The 17428-nt window shown below is 37.9% G+C and overlaps 1 protein-coding gene across 5 annotated transcripts in view; it reads left to right on the top strand.

Annotated features, from left to right (window-relative positions):
• Positions 1–17428, top strand: part of LOC139936756 (uncharacterized) — a 52098-nt gene that overhangs the window by 29482 nt on the left and 5188 nt on the right. For 4 of the 5 annotated variants that reach the window (XM_071931670.1, XM_071931672.1, XM_071931673.1 and 1 more), the window contains 8 exons: positions 4924–5044; positions 6520–6594; positions 9500–9588; positions 10220–10293; positions 10960–11200; positions 13188–13265; positions 15027–15087; positions 16533–16644. In XM_071931670.1, coding sequence (XP_071787771.1) covers positions 4924–5044; positions 6520–6594; positions 9500–9588; positions 10220–10293; positions 10960–11200; positions 13188–13265; positions 15027–15087; positions 16533–16644 — 851 coding nt within the window. The remainder of the gene's footprint in view (positions 1–4923; positions 5045–6519; positions 6595–9499; positions 9589–10219; positions 10294–10959; positions 11201–13187; positions 13266–15026; positions 15088–16532; positions 16645–17428) is intronic. The other variant, XM_071931669.1, reaches the window with a different exon arrangement.

Raw genomic sequence — 17428 nt, 5'->3', positions numbered from 1 at the left:
TAATAATGAAAGAAAAAACACCCTTGTCACACGAAGTTGTGTGCTTTCAGATGCTTAATTTTGTATACTATAATAAACAGCTGCCCATTACTCGTAATCAAGAAAGGTTTTATGATAATAATTATTATTTTGAGTAATTACAAATAGTGTCCACTGCCTTTAAGCAGCTATATTATGTAATTGAGCCCTGGTGGCTCACTCTGCACATTCATTTTTCACCAAGACAGCGCTTAAAGGAACACGTTGCCTTGGATCGGTCGAGTTGGTCTTTAAAAAGCGTTTGTAACCGTTTGTGATAAAATGCATATGGTTAGAAAGATGTTTTAAAGTGGAATACAATAATCCACACAAATTTGCCTCGAAACTGCGTGGTTTTCCTCTTAGTGTACGAACTAACACGGTCGGCCATTTATGGGAGTCAAAAATATGTGTTAGTCGACGAGGCAATCGGAACACCACGCAATTTCGAGCGATACTTATGTGGATCATTATATTCTACTTTTAAAATATCCATCTAACCATAATTATGCGATTCATAACAAATGGTTTCAAGCACTTTTCAAAGACCAACTCGTCCGATCTAAGGCATCGTGTTCCTTTAAAACAAGGAGAATACTTATACCCGTAAAATAAATATTTGATATCTCACTTGATTGAAGGCAAGCGAAGCACCAACCATCTCACCATCAGCTAAATTAAAATTAGTTATTTATATGCTCTGCTCTATTTGCCCAATTAACCTACTTAAAGGCACTGGACACTTTTGGTAATTACTAAAAAATAGTTTTTAGCATAGAAACTTACTTGGTAACCAGCAATGAAGAGCTGTTGATAGTATAAAACGTTGTGAAAAAACGGCTTCCTCCGAAGTAACGTATTTTTGGAAAATAAGTTATTTCTCGCTCAAACATTTCAAGCCTTTTATTCAGGCATCTGAAAGCACACAATAACTTTGCAAGAAGGGTGTTTTTTCTTTCAATATTTTTTTTACAACTACGATGACCACTTCACCCAAATTTCCCAGGTTTGTTTTTGTGTATGCAAATGTTGGGATATACATATAGTGAGAAGACTGTTTTTTACCAAAGGTGTCCACAGTACCTTTAAAACACACCATTGATGATTCTAGGGCACTATTGAAATTCTGTCACCAGTGTACTTTAAAGAAAATATAAATGACTGTGAGTTATTGGCAGTTTTGTTTGGACTAATGAGCCCTTGATATTATTGTTGGCGTACAAATTTCGTAGTGAGCAATGGAGAGCTGTTGATGGTATAAAACATTGTGCTTTTAACCTTGTATTAGGTCTGGTCGTTAATGAAATTGTCAAGGAATAATTCCCTTGATCTAGAGTTTTGTGAACTTTCGATAACATAAAAAAAAATTGGGCTGTGTGGACTTTCTGTCGCTAATGTACTTTTGTAAAAATATAAATGACTGCTACTATCAGATAAATTAATAAATAATATACATCGGAACTGTTGAGTAGGTTTTGTGCCGTGTGTTTCAAGGGTCAATGTGTGATCCGGAATATGATATGGGACGATAGCGTATGAAGCAAAATATTCGGAAAAAATTGCGCACAAAACTCTGAGTTTTTTTTTCTTCTTTTAAAGGCAGTGGACACTATTGGTAATTACTCAAAATAATTATTAGCATAAAACCTTACTTTGTAACGAGTAATAGGGAGAGGTTGATTGTATAAGACATTGTGAGAAACGGCTCCCTCTGAAGGTTTCGAGAAAGAAAAATAAATTCACAAAATAATTTGATTTCGAGACCTCAGAGTTAGATTTGGGGGTCTCGAAAATCAAGCAAATGAAAGCACACAACTGCGCGTGACAATCTTTGTTTCATTATTATCTCGCAAACTCTGACGAACAATTGAGCTCAAATTTTCACAGGTTTGTTAATTTCTCCATTAGTTGAGACACACTGAGTGAGAAGACTGGTCTTTGACAATTACCAATAGTGTCGGATCTGGGATGGTTTTTGCAGTTTGTGGAGAGTGTTGATGATGTTGGCTTCAAAATCCATTACAATTTGCTGTTTGGATTTGACAGTGGCACAACTTGGCTGCAGTACAAACCTATTCTGCATTTTGGTTGAACACGTCAAATCAAACCCAACATTAATGACTCGTAACGAACCATTGTTCGTATTATTTACCTTTGCTACTCTCGTTGTCTCGTTGTAGCTGTTCAAATTTACCTTTCATTGTCAGTCTTCCCATGTTTGATTTTAATTATCGCCTAAATTCATCTCGATTGTTTGGACCTGCCTGTTATTTGTTACTTGGTTGTTGATTTTTTGAGACAGCTTCTATTATTAGTTTCTTGAATAGATTAATTAGGAATATCCATTGAAGGTTCTCCATTAAAAGTTCAAAATTTTGCATCAATTTTATTGACAATGGTAGAACGGACATCTTTACTGAAGCTTTTTCAATGATTTTACAAGAAAATCAACAAAAGACAATTTATCAGTGTGAGTGCGTGGTCCATCATATAGTTTTGTTTAAGTTAGTTCAATGTGTTCACCAAACTGTGCCAGACACTCACCTTTCACTGTTCGTGGTTTGTTTACTAATTGGGTATTGTTGATGGTGGCCTGGAACGGTGTTGCTTGGGAGACGAGCTAATTGTAACAAGTGCGCCCTCTTATGGCAGACATCTAATCAGAGAATGTTTAGACTGTGGTGCGTTTTGGCAGTCGTAACCAAGACTGTTTTGGTCATTGGCAAATGATAAAGAATGGCAAATTCGACATAAACGGTTATTGGTTAATACCGCCAAAACGAAACGCACCCTTGGTCTACATCTCGACGTTTGTGAATTACGCCAGCAGGGCCCAATTTAATCAAGCTGCAAAGCAGAAAACACTGCTTGACAAATTAATTTGTCAGACAAAAAATAAATGGGCCACAATCACAACATGCAAATTTAATATCATTTAGACTGGTATTATGTCTGTTTAATGCACTGAACACCTTCAGTAATTGTAAAAGACTAGTCTTCTCACTTGGTGTCTCCAAACAGCTGAAAAAACCACAAACAAATACAATTACAAACCTATGAACAGAAAACTTGAACTTAACCTCGAAGTTGCGAGAGAATAATACAAATATTTGATTGAGAAATTACTTTTTTCCCAAAGTTACTACAGAGGGAGCCATTTCTCACAATGTTTTATACTATCAACAGCTCTCCATTACTCGTTACCAAGTAAGTTTGTATGCTAACAATTATTTAGAGTAATTACCAATGAGTCCAGTGCCTTCAAGCCCTGCTACTGTTCTTAGCAAGTTTTTGTGTTTTAAGGCTTATTGGCCCCTGCTGTTGAGCTTACTCACAAAATCACTTTCGGTCTGAAGTCGTTTCACATTACTTTCATGTTTCTGAGGATTCGCAGTTGAATCCAACGTGTATGTGTATACACATTTAATAAGGCCAACACTTAAATTCGAGCGGATAGATCAGCATTGTCCGCCAAAGCATTGGGTGTCCATTCAGCCACTAAGTCCCTGCTTGTCAAGTGACACACGTAGACATATCACGTTCCCTTAATAGGATCTCGATGAGGGTAAATAGTGGTCAAACGTCAAATATTGACCAACTTGTTCACCTCCGGACAGTACTTGACTAATCTGTTATTTAGGGAAAAGGCGATCACGTAACCCCCTATGGAGGAGAGAGGTGACTAACGGCTCTCAAAAGAGCACTGATGAGAAAAGGTTAAACCATGGAGGTAGAATTAAAATGAATCCCCTTTTTACTTTGTGTTATTCGGCGCTGACAAATTGTTCGTATTTAATTTTGAATATCTGTAGATTGTGGCTGCCCTCGTTTGTCAAATTAGCCTTTTCAAAATAAAAAAAAGTTTAATTAAAATTATTATGAACATTCATGAACAATGATGAGCATTACATACAACTTGCCACGAAAAAGTCATTTTTGAAATCCTCATCCTCATTTTTGACACCCCTCGTCCGTGGGGCCCGCGTTTTACTTGAGGGCGCAGTGTGTGCCATCTCAGTCTAAAAATAGTAACGGGCGCGCGCGCGATATTTGAGAAGCTGGCCACGCAGCTGCTCTTAAAGTTGAGCAACCAATGAGAACCACGTATTAGCATTCACCGGCGCGCGGCATTTGAAACGCTCTTTAAATATGCAGCAACTCCCGTACACCTGTTTCATGCAAAAACCTCTAATTAACAATTGTATACAATGAGTGAAAGATAACATTTCTTTACAGGATTTGGGTACTTTTTTAAAAATGTCCACATATTTACATAAAACTTACAGGGTTTGAAGATAATGATAGTGGAAAGCTTCCCTTCAAATCTTACGTACTGAGGTGCTGTAGTTTTTGAGAAATGAGTAAAACAATGTCATGAAAATACGTTTTTACATGCTAATATTTTCGTTTCATGATACGAAAATTATTTTCATGACATTGTTTTACTCATTTCCACAAAACCACAGCACCTCAGCACGTAATATTTTCAGGGAAGCTTTCTACTATCATTATCTTCAAACTGTGTAAGTTTGGTGTAAATCTGCGGACATTGTGTTTTTTGTCCTACAAAAAGTGGACACTAATGGCAATTACTCAAAATAAACATCAGCAAAAAAAAAAATACTTGGTATAACGAGCAAGGAGATTTGTTGATGGTAACATTGTGAGAAACGGCTCCCTGTGAAGTTTTTGAGAATGAAGTAATTTCTCACTAAAATATTTGAATTGAATTCAAGACCTCAATTTGTTTGTGCTTTGCAGCTCTATGAAATTGGGCCCTGGCATCTTTGAGTATGAACATCTTGATAGTTAAAAACAAAATGCATATAATATGCCTACGTATAAAAAATCCAACAGAAAAAGTTCCCGATGTTTTTAAAATTGTTTTCTTGTTTTCCATTACAGGCACAAAACTGGCGGCAAACAATCCCTGACGTTCACTGAGATTGCTGAGCAGTTACCGTCAGATGACTTGAAGACATCGGGACTCTCGTTTGACCCGCGAGATTTCAAAGCAAAACGAGAGGTAAGAACATTTCACTTTTGGCGGGTCACATCTATCAGCACTTTAGCTTGCCCTGAGTGTTTTGGATGTTAAAATAAATAACATTTAAAACAGATGGCTCATTTAAAATCGTTCAACAGTTACTTCAATATTTAAAACTGTTAAACAGTTCCTTCAATGTGCTAATCAAATCATGACATCATGGGCGGATGCAATTTCATTTTTCTGTTTTTATTTTTTCTGTAGTGTTGTAGAATTACCATGCTAAAAAGTTTCTCAACTTTCTTTTTTAAGGATTCCCTTTTTGTTAGATTTAGAAGAAAAAACAAACATGTACAAAGCCACTGCGCGACGGGGGCGGGCAATTTTGGTGTAGGCCTACAGAAAACATGTTGGGATCCCACAACAAAACAACCAATGAAAAATGTTCTCCCATCTAGCTCCGCCCACTTTCCGGCCGGTCAATCACCGACGATTTTTGAATAGCATGATGGGAACATTTCAAAATGGCCGCGCTCAGAACCTAAAGTGGAGAAATTTGAGAAAGTTTGAACAAACAGTTTGTATTTGAAAATCATCTTTATCTGTTTCGTACAATCACACTGCACAAACGCCTACCACGGTTAGGCTGCCTCAAGCTGCTCCAAATGTTATTTATTTATTTGAACATCAAAAACACCCAAGGCAAGCTGAGAAGAGTGAGTGAACACACTTGATTTTTAGCATTTTTACCGCCGACCTGCCAGGAGTAGAAAAACCGCCTTCAAACTTTGTATTGCTACGTTTGCTTTGTATCGTCCGGCATGGGGGTAGAAATAGAAATGTCTACCTCCATGGGACCATGGTTAAAAGGTAGACACAGTAACTGGGGCTATGACCTAGTTCTTGTTTTACATTTCGACATTATTTTGCATTTTCGGCTCAAAATTAGTAAAAATGAGCAATTATCTGCATGTGTTGTGAAAACACTGCTGTTGTCTCTTACTTTTTGGTAATGACCCCCCCCCCCCCTCCAAAAACAAAAGTTCATATTCGTTTTGTGTTTTTTATCGAAACTTTTGAATCTTCAAAGATTGCAGAGTGCAGGGCCCAATTTTATGGCTCTGTTTACTGCCAAATTCTGCACTTCGATCACCATTGGCTACTTACCCATACCTGCAAGGCAAGCGCTGAATTTCCGCGAAGAAGACAAAATTCCCTGTTAACCCATGAAAACACGCTTTACGTAAGCACATAATTCCCTGCTTCCGTAATCACCAATTCTTTGCTTACGGTACGCTACTTTGGGAGGTTATAACTTCCATGTTCTTGGCGTCCATTTGTTTGTGACTGAATGATGCTGTTGTGTTGTTATTTTCACAAAAAGTAGACACTGCAGGCTACCGCATTTAGCTGAAACTTTAACAGGTGACTTTTATCTTCATAAAAATGTTGCCTATAAATAATCATTATGTTGACAACAACCAAACTATGACCCATCTTTGTTTCTACTTCAGATAAACTTAACCACTGAAGCCAAAAACATATTGAGTATGCCAAGTTCCATCCGGACAGCAGAGCAACTGCAAACGGTAAGTGATTAGCCTTTTTTAATTGTAGCATTTTTACCGTGATTTAGTGAAGTTCAATTCTAACATAGCTTTGAAAACTATCTCGGAAATATTTGTTGTGTTTTTATCCATACACCGATGTGTGTTAGAAAGTGTATACCTACTCAGTACTTTTCTGAGTCATGTGAATAAAAATCCACTGGCTTTTACTCGGGTAGGATTCGAACCCACATCCTTTGCCATAAGAGCAGGGCCCAATTTCATAGCGCTGTTAAGCACACAAATTTGCTTTTCATTTTTTTGCATAGAGCTTGTTACTTGTTGTATTCAACTGTTGTTGAAATATCGTGCTCAGGTCAAGCAGATTTCACGGGTTGGTTACACACCTATATTCCGACACCCCTATGTTCCGACACCCCTATGTTCCGACAACTCGGCCTATATTCCGACATCCCTATGCTCCGACACCCCTATATTCCGACACCCCTATATTCCGACACCCCTATGTTCCGACAACTGAACCTATATTCCGACACCCCTATGTTCCGACACCCCTATATTCCGACACCCCTATATTCCGACACCCCTATGTTCTGACAACTGAACCTATATTCCGACACCCCTATGTTCCGACACCATAGGGGTGTCGGAACATAGGGGTGTCGGAACATAGGGATGTCGGAATATAGAGCAGTCACCCACGGGTTAGCTGGGATTTTTTGCTTGTGCGTGTGCGTACTCTTATGTTACTAGGCAATCTTCCCTTACACAGCTAGCCAATATTAGTTCTGTGCTTGCACAGTAGCAGGGAACATGGTGATCGTAAGCACAGAACTTGGCAGTAGGCAGAGCCATGCAGTTGGGCCCTGATAGACATCCTGACACTACTGAGCAGAGCTTGCCAGACCTCAATTTCACTGGTGGTGCCCCACTCAATTTGTAATAACAATAATTTATGCTAAGCAAAGTGCTTTGTGAAGCACTATTTTTCTGCTTAGCTGCTTTATGAAATTGGGCCCACCAGTTCCAATGATACTTTAGCAGTGGGGACAACAACAGTTTTAGTACTATGCAAATAAAACATCTCCAACCGGAGATTGGAAACATTTATCTCTCTTGTTCGTAATGTTATCTTGTATGCATTGTGATCTTTCATGATTATTTGTACCAACAGTAACCCCAGTTTTGAATACTAAATTGATAAAGATGTAATGGATCTGTTTGTAATTCTCAAGGATTTCAGATTAAAGCGAACACCAACTGAACCAACAAAACACACCTGGGCCAAATTTCATGGCTCTGTTTACCGTAAGAAAGAAATCGGCGCTTGGGGAAGTAGGGAATTCTGCGCTTACATCAAGCATATTTCATGCGTTAGCAGGGAATTTTGGCTTGTGCGCATGCATATTCCACCTAGGCATTCTTCGCTTACACAGCTAGTGCAAGAGGAAGTGGAGAATGGTGATCGTAAGGGCATAATTCCGCGGTTATCAGAGCCATGAAATTGGGCCCTGACCCAGTGGCCCAGTGTAGACTTGATAAGAAAGACTTATTTTCTGGTTTGAGTTATAAGGGTATGTTCAGAATGCCTAAGTTACAATGTAGACCCAAACAGGTTGAACTTTTAAAGGAACACGTTGCCTTGGATCGGTCGAGTTGGTCTTTGAAAAGCGTATGTAATCGTTTGTTATAGAATGCATATGGTTAGAAAGATATTTTAAAAGTAGAATATAATGATCCACACAAGTATCACTCGAAATTGCGTGGTTTTCCTTTTACCTCGTCAACAAGCACGGTCGTCCATTTATTTTTGACTCCAATAAATGGCCGACCGTGTTCGTTCGCAAAATAAAAGGAAAACCACGCAATTTCGAGGCAAATGTGTGTGGATCACTGTATTCTACTTTTTAAACATCTTTCTAACCATATGCATTTTATAACAAACGGGTTACAAACGCTTTTCAAAGACCAACTCGACCGATCCAAGGCAACATGTTCCTTTAAAGTGGTCGCAAAAAGTTTTTCCCATTGGGTTTAGACAGCACTGAGTTAAACCCGATATGGTTTATTTTTGGTTTTAAGAGGTCTGGTTTATTGTCTTGTTCATAGGTCACAGTGTGTTTTCGTAGTGATTAGGGAGGTCAATGGGTCAGCTGGTGTGAGTTAAATGGGATGTAGTCTTTTTTATTCTGTCCACACACAGTGTTAAAAGATAAACCGAAGGGTTGAACTCGATTCGGACTAACTTTAGTACCATTCAGACACACAGAGTTGAACTCATGGTTGAAACCATGAGTTAAACCGACTTTTAGTACTGTAGCTGAACAACCTCATACACTGTACGTGTCTCAGCAAGGAGACTGACTTGACATTCCTTCTCCATGTTTGCATGCTGTAGTTGGTTGAGCTGTCTGTAATTTCTTAAGTCAATATTTGTTGACTGTCTTGCTCAGCAAACAGTTGTCGCATCTTTGTGAACACTTTGTTCTACATGTATGAGTAATTCTATTGTATAGACATGCTGTAGCAACCACTTGCCAAATACACAGGAATGGACAAGATATTTGCATGCATTTTATCATATGCATTTTTCTTAGATGAAGAAAATTTGGGTTCTTTTGTGAGAGGAAAACAGTTTGAATGTTTTGAGTCAAAATTGTCAAAGATTTATTAAAATTGTTGGGATACACCAACTGTGACAATTACCAGAGGTGTCCAGTGCCTTTAAAGAGAGAAGCAAATGTATACAAAACATTTCCAGGGCACCAAGGCAATGACCAACAATTAATGTTTCCTAAAAATGTGCCCTTTACCAATGTAAAGCTATATTGCCCTTGTTGGACCTGCATTTGTATGGTGTAAAATAAACTTAGCGTTTAAACTCTCCCTTCTTCCGTTGACATTGTTATTTATCCCCCATTTCCAGGCATTATATGGACTCCAAACTATGAAGTCTTTTGCAGAGTATCCGCTGCATATGCAAGAAAAGCTAGTCAAAGTTGCTTGGTTTGAAAGGTAAGCAATGAAAAATCAACAAATTTGTGCTTGCCAACCAAAATAACAAGTCTAATCTACAATCCGTAACTCATATCCTGCTTAGCATAAAGTTTGCTTGCATTTTTTGTGCTAAATCAGCTTTATATGAAGTCCTCCAAGCAGCCTATATTTACCAAGATTGGATTTTATATTAAATATCACAGTATACACTACATGGGTAAATTAAAGACACTGGACACTATTAATTGTCAAAGACCAGTTTTCTCAATTAGTGTATTTTAACATATGCATAAAATAACAAACCTGTGAAAATTTGAACTTAATTTGTCGTCGAAATTGCGAGATAATAATGGACGAAAAAACACCCTTGTCACACAAAGTTGTGTGCTTTCAGGTGCTTGATTTCAAGACCTCAAAATCTAATTCTGAGGTCTCGAAATCAAATTCATTGAACATTACGTCATGGAAATTATTTGCTGAACTATTCATGCTGTATAAATTAGATATGGCATACAGCTACAGAGAAGTTATTTGTTCAGTTATCTAAATCATATGAAATGAGTGAATACTACCGTCTTCACATTCAAAACTTTATTTGTCAAAATAACACTATTTGTTGATTAATTTCTATTTATTTGTTCTCTTCCAGCGTGCCACCAAAGAGAGTTATAATCAGACAAGGTCACTATGCAGAGAACTTCTATTTCGTCATATCAGGTTCAGGTAGGTGCTTTAGATTTATTGTTCGAAACTTGGTTTCTTATGGTATTGTTTCTTTTGCTTAAATTTAACAAAGCCATTTCCTTGGTGTTGCGTCATAGAATTCTGCAACTATGGCCAATAGAATCACAAGCTTTTTAAAGTGCGCAATTCCTTCGCAAGCAGTGCTATGAAATTGGGCTCAGAATAGCTCCAGAGGTTTCTTCCCTTGGCTTTATCCTGTGCGGACTCTGTTCAAATCACCTTGAATGAAGACATTTCAGTTTCAGATGTGGGTGGAAAACCCCAGAGAATTATTCCAGGGAAACCCACACAGTAAGAGGCGAACCCTGAGGTGTTTAAGTTAGAGTTTTTAAAAAAGTTTAAAGGGAATTGGGTGCGTTCGATTAGGTTCCCCGGGTCGACCCCGGTCTGCCCCTGGGCATTGTACACTCGAATAACTATGAAGTCATTCCAGGGGCTCACCCAGGTCAGCCCCAAGTGCCCTGCTTGTGGAGTGGGTCACTTGGGGCTGGCCCGAGGTGCATGAAGTCAACGCGAGAGGGTGAGTGATCATTCGTTTGGCTCTTGTCAGGGGCTCACCTGAGTGAGCACCGCGGGGTCAGCCATGGGAAGCTAATTGAACACACCAACTATTTCAATCTGTTTGATACTGGTTGCTTCTTTCAGCTGTGGTGACCATAATGGAGACCAAGGCAGACACCGGAGAGCCACAAATCCGCACCGCTGCCGTCCTACGTAAAGGCAGTAGCTTCGGGGAGCTAGCCCTCCTACATCACTCCAAGAGAACTGCGACAGTCTCGAGCCAGGGTGATGTTCAACTTCTTGCCATCGGTAGGGAGGACTTTTTTGACATCTTCATGAGGGGGCAGCAGCCTGGGGAGGAGCCGGATCATGTCAAGTTTCTAAGGTAATTTTTTACCAGGCCTGCTGTTTGTCTGGATTTCACTCATGATTTCAGGACAAATTTTTGTTATAGACTTGGCGCATGTAAGCCTGGGCGAATAATGTAATTTACTACTTGACTAGCCGCGCTTCGAATAGTTGCTAATCGACACTTGTCGTGACTTATTTTTAACTCGCAAGATGCATTGTGGCATATTGTTTGCCGCAGGGACAATATAGTAAAATACACGTTGATAGGATTGGAAGATTGTCTCGCTGATGAAGATGTTGTTGAGAATACTTGTGAGCAACACAATTGGTCCACCAGGCAGGAAGTTGCGACTATTTTTGTAGTAGTAATGGTGGCAGCATGATTAACAAGGTAGTTGAATACGATAGTCGCGACTCGACCAAGCAATCATTAATCGCCACTTCAACGCTAGTTGCCCATGCTTATAGTGACATTGGTTGTCAACATCTCACATGCCGCGGCCAAGCAGTCTAAGCACATTGAACTAAGTTTTTGTGGCTTGGTCACCGGAGTGTGGGTTCGAATCCGGGTTGAGACACTTTTGCATCCTTTAGCTATGAACATTGCTATAATTACTTCTCATCGCCTAGTCATGAGTAAATGGGTACTTGCGAGGGTTGTTGATGTGACTCATCATCATTTCGTGTCATCACACAACTGCTTGCCAATTTTGGGCAACTCGGAGTCCATTGGCATTAGCCTTTGCAAGGCCCTCCATGGTGCAGGTGTTATGGAGCAAGTCACAGTTCAGAAGTGGTCCATGTAGTGTTGATGTGACTGATTAACAGCAACCTGTGAGCCCACACATTGAGATGGTTTTTAGGAATGTTTGAGGCTGATTGAGCAAGGAGAAAACATTGTACTAGGCGAGTTTTAGATTCGCTGTTTCAAATGCTAGTTTTAGATTTGTTAATTTGAAGTCACTGGACACTGTTGGTAGTTACTCAAATTAATTGATGCCATAAAAACTTACTTGGTAACGAGCAATGGAGAGCTGGTGATAGCATGAAACATTGTGAGAAACGGCTCCCTCTGAAGTATTGTAGTTTTTGAGAAAGAGGTGTTTTCTCACTCAACAAATAAAAGACTTCAAGCCTGAAGTGTTTTATTAGGCATCTGAAAGTATACAATTTTATGCACAAGGGCGATTCCATGGTTAGTCGCATTACACTTTTTAGTGTCATTTCTTGATCTTGGTGCTAGTAGTTCTATGTGAGATATTATTTCCACTAAGTTTATAGACTGATTTGTACTTGACACCCAAGGCTTTTAAGTGATGATATTAAAAATGTTGTGGGCGTTGTACTCTGGATGTTATAGCTTTGTAAAAAGCGGTTAGTCGCATTACACAAAAAGGACATGATAAAAAATACACTTGTCTCAATTCAAAAGTTTCCTCAAACTAAAAAACTTGCAAAGGTTTTACTATATTTAGCACACATCTCTTATACATTAGTATCCAACAGGATACTTATAAATAGTCAGCAACTTAAACTTTTAGGTTTACGTGGCAAAACCATGGTTAGTCGCATTACGGTTAGTCGCATTACACGTTTCCACTCAATTTAGCCACGCCTACGTGGAGCCCAAGCTGAGTTCTTATTTGGCAAAATTGGGTTCATTCCTTGTCAACAACTAAAAATAAATTGGTTTCGTATGTTAGCTATAACTTCTAAGGGGAAAGAAAGTTGTGACAAAAACTTGATTTTTTGGTGTCATGTCCATGTTTGCTTGGAATTGCCCACAAGGTTTTTTTTCCTTCATTATTCTCTTTGCAACTTTGATGACCAATTGAGTAAAAATGAACACAGATTTGTTGTTTTATGCTTATGTTGGGATACACCAAGTGAGAATACTGATCTTTGACAACTATCAAAGGTGTCCAGTGCCTTTAACTACTGATTTTAATCTCCGCTCCTATTGGACTTTTTGTTAATACCTATTTTGACTATTTGAATGTTCTTTCAATCATTTCTTGTAGGCAACTGCCCTTTATGAAGTATTGGCCAATGGAGAGGCTAATTGAGCATCCAGAAATGTGTCTCTTTCATTTTTACAAGTAAGTAATCACAAAGATTACAAAGAATCCGGAAACCGCTACTCTAGTTTAAGTCAGAGTTGTTTAATGAGAGAGTTTCTACAACTTGCGATTAGAAGCCATTTTGTTTCCAAAAACAAGTTGGCGTATGGCCAGACTAGTCTGCCAAATGTGTTGTGCAGCAAAAGGATCAGAAATGGCGTCCAGCAACCACATGACAAAGAAAAACTGGTCCCTCCATGTTGCAACTCTCTCAACACACAACTCTGGGTCAAGTTATCGGCAAGACAGAGTTCAAGTCAAAAGCCCAATTTCACAAAACCTGTAAGCACAAAAACTTGCTTAGCACAGAAAAGTGTTGCTTAACAGAAAATGGTTACCAGCCAAAGTTACATGAGCTCACAGACATGTGACTGGTGCTCCACATTATTTCTGCATAGCTAAACTTTCTGCTTGGCAGTTTTATTAAATTGGGCCCGAGAGTAGAGGGGTATGGGGAAATGGATCAGCTCCCACCCCCCCCCCACCTCTCCTCCAGCACCCCAAAAACAGCACAAATGAATTGTTTGAAACAAGCAATTCAACAGCCTTCTCAATCATGCGTCTTTGCCCCTCGCTCCCTCCCCCCTCCCCAAGAAAAAAAGTTTGGTTGTGCCACTGCAAAGGCAAGATGAGTAGGTTTTGAAACTTTGCATGGTGGAGATAAGATATGGAAGAGTTTGCGGTAACACCAAGGCAAGATGGTACAAGTCTTTGTATATCCTGGGTCATGCCTAATGTTATATTGACCTTGTTATAACGTGCATCTTGTACCCCCATTGTGGGAGACTTTGGCTTTTTCTCATCTTTATTATTTTCCACACTGTTGTCCAATATTTGTCATTGTAATTTGTCTTGTATCTATGCTCTTTTTAACTTTACCTGACCTGTTATTTCTATTAGATTTTAGAATCAAACAAAAAACTGTCAATTTGTTGCTTCAAAGTTGCTCATTCTACTTTTGTATGCTATATTGCTCCTTTCCATTTTTGTTTGTTTATTGTTCATTTCCATTTGTGTATGTTTATTGCTCATTTCTAGATTTGCATGTCTTTTGCTCATTTTTATGTTTGTATGCTCATTGCTCATTTCTATATTTGTATGTTGATTGTTCATTTCCATTTTTGTATGTTTATTGCTCATTTCTATATTTGCATGTCTTTTGCTCATTTTTATGTTTGTTTGCTCATTTCTATATTTGTATGTTTATTGCTCATTTCAAATAATTTATGTTTATGGCTCATTTCTATATTTTGTATGCTCGTTGCTCATTTCTATATAATGTATTTTTATTGCTCATTTCTATATTTGTATGTTTAATGCTTTTCATTTTTGCATGTCTATTGCTCATTTCAATTTGGGATGTTTGTTAATCATTTCTATTGTTGTATGTTTAAAGATTATTGGTCAAGGGAACAGTTGCTCACATGGCATACATTGATGACAGAAATTGTAAATAAAGTTCTCTGAATGAATTTCATTATTGAATAAGTTGAATTGAAGTTTGTTTCTGTCAGTACTCTGTGTATGATGAACTTGTGTTTTGTTTGTTTTTACACTGTATTTTCATGTGACTTGATGAGCTATTGTAATTTAAACCCAATTTGCATTGTCCGTGTTTCAATACTACTAATAACTGAACTAACTGACAACCCTTGGAATCGATCTCCATGAATTGTTCTCTTGAAACCTTGTAACATTGTATGGAAACTAATCCTTGATTTGGTTTGATGTTGACTTTAGACGTGGGCAAGTCGTGGTAAAAGACAGCAATAAATCGGACTGGATCTACATTGTTAAGTCTGTAAGTACCAATTTATTTCCAATTTAAGTAACATGAAGTTCCCCCCGCTCAAACTAACTTTGTTCCCCTTCAGAATCAATCGACAGAATCAAACGACCGAAAAAATCATGTGTGAAATTCCATGTGGTACTTGGTTGTCTTTAGAAAAGTAGTTATTTTTGCTAAACATACCCCGTATACATAGCTTTCAATCTTTACTTGTTATTTTACCTAGAGAACCAGTCACTTTGGTGCTGTATTCCTCTTTTTTTCTAATTGGACTCTGACAGTACAACCATTGAAGTAGAAACAACATTTATCACATAAAATTTCATGCTTTGACTTGTGTGTATACTTAATTGAAAGTAGTGTATACTTTGGAATTTGATGCTTGATTTTTGTTGTCATTTGTCCTGGAGATTCAAGTATTTTAGAGAAATTGATGAAGCTTTTCCACAAATTGAGTCTTTATTAATAAGTAGCCCAAGCCATATGTTCCCATTTTGATCTATTAATGATTTACTGTCTTCCATTACTTCACTGACTGGATTATTTCAAATTGATGTTTTATTGCATTTATGTTGGTTTAAAAGACTGATTTACAACATTTCTTTTTAATAGGTGTAATTCTTGTTAATAAGTATAAAAGTTTTTCTGGGAAAAAGAAAATGTTTGAAGGCACTGCAGTGCCTGGGCACTTTTGTTAATTATCAAAGACCAGTATTCTCACTTGGTGTATCTCAACATAAAAATAAAATAGAAAATGTATAAAAATGTTTACTCAATTATTCATCAAGTTTACAAGAGACCAATGAAATAAAGAAACACCGTAGTTGCACAAACCTGTGTGCTTTCAGATGCCTTATAAAAGGCTTCAGGTCTGAAGATTTTCAATATTTGAGTGTAAAATTACCTGTTTTTCCAAAACTACATTTCCTCAAAGGGAGCCGTTTCTCACAGTGTTTTATACTATCAACAGCTCTGTGTTGCTCGTTACCAAAGTCAGTTTTTATGCTTTAAAGGCAGTGGACACTATTGGTAATTGTCAAAGACTAGCCTTCACAGTTGGTGTATCTCAACATATACATAAAAAAACTAACCTGTGAAAATTTGAGCTCAATCAGTCATCAGAGTTGCGAGATAATGATGAAAGAAAAAAAAACCTTGTCACATGAAGTTCTGTGCGTTTAGACGGTTGATTTTGAGACCTCAAGTTCTGAATTCGTGGAAAATTACTTCTTTGTCAAAAACTATGGCACTTCAGAGGGAGCCGTTTTTCACAATGTTTTATACCATCAACCTCTCCCAATTACTCGTCACCAAGAAAGGTTTTATGCCAATAATTACTTTGAGTAATTACCAATAGTGTCCACTGCCTTTAATGAGTGTACCTATTTTTTAATGAACAGTTTTTCTGAAAAGAGGAAAAATGTTTAATGAGTACTCCATTCCATTATTGTTGACAGGGTTCATGTCAGGTGTTGAAGCAGTTGAAGGCGGTCAAACCAAGTAAAACCCAACGCTCTGAATCTACCAATGATCTACGACTACCAAGACTACATACAAGACATCATTCAGGTTAGTCATTGATAATTAAAGACACTAGGACACTATTGGTGACTGTCAAAGACAAGTCTTTCCACTTTCCTACTTTCCACGTATCTCAACATATGCATAAAACAACAAACCTGTCAAAATTTGAGCTCAATTGGTTGTCGAAGTTGCGAGATAATAATGAAGAAAAAACGCCATTGTCGCATTAAGTTGTGTGCTTTCAGACGCTTGATTTCGAGATCTCAAAATCTAACTCTGAGGTCTCAAAATCAAATTCATGGAAAATTACTTCTTTCTCCCTCAAAAACTCTGTTACTTCAGAGGGAGCTGTTTCTCACAATGTTTTATACTATCAACAGCTCTCCAATGCCTGTTACCATGTAAGGTTTTATGCTAATAATTAATTGAATAATTACCACTAGTGTCCACTGCCTTTAAATAATAAAAATAATACCAAAACTTATACAGCGCCTTAATCATGTTGACATGCTCTAGGGCCTGGGTTAGGGTTAACCTAAAAGCTAAGCAGGTACAACCTTATGGACCACCTGAATAATTTGCAAATATGATGTCTATTAATTTGATATGTCCAGTTTCTTTCCACTGGAAAAAAAAAGGAAATGATCATCTGTTACATACAGTGGCTCATATTCACTGATTCCTCATATTTTTTTATGGCACTTTAATGCTTTATTATTGCGTTATATTGCTGTACCGGTACTTTTATGTTATATCGCTGTACTTTATTGATTATACAAAGTATCAGTTATGTTTACTGTGCAGGCACCTTGACTAGTTTGCCAAACCT

Source organism: Asterias amurensis, chromosome 4 (genome assembly GCF_032118995.1).
Source record: "Asterias amurensis chromosome 4, ASM3211899v1".
NCBI lineage: Eukaryota > Metazoa > Echinodermata > Asteroidea > Forcipulatida > Asteriidae > Asterias > Asterias amurensis.
This window is presented reverse-complemented; position numbering and strand designations above follow the sequence as displayed.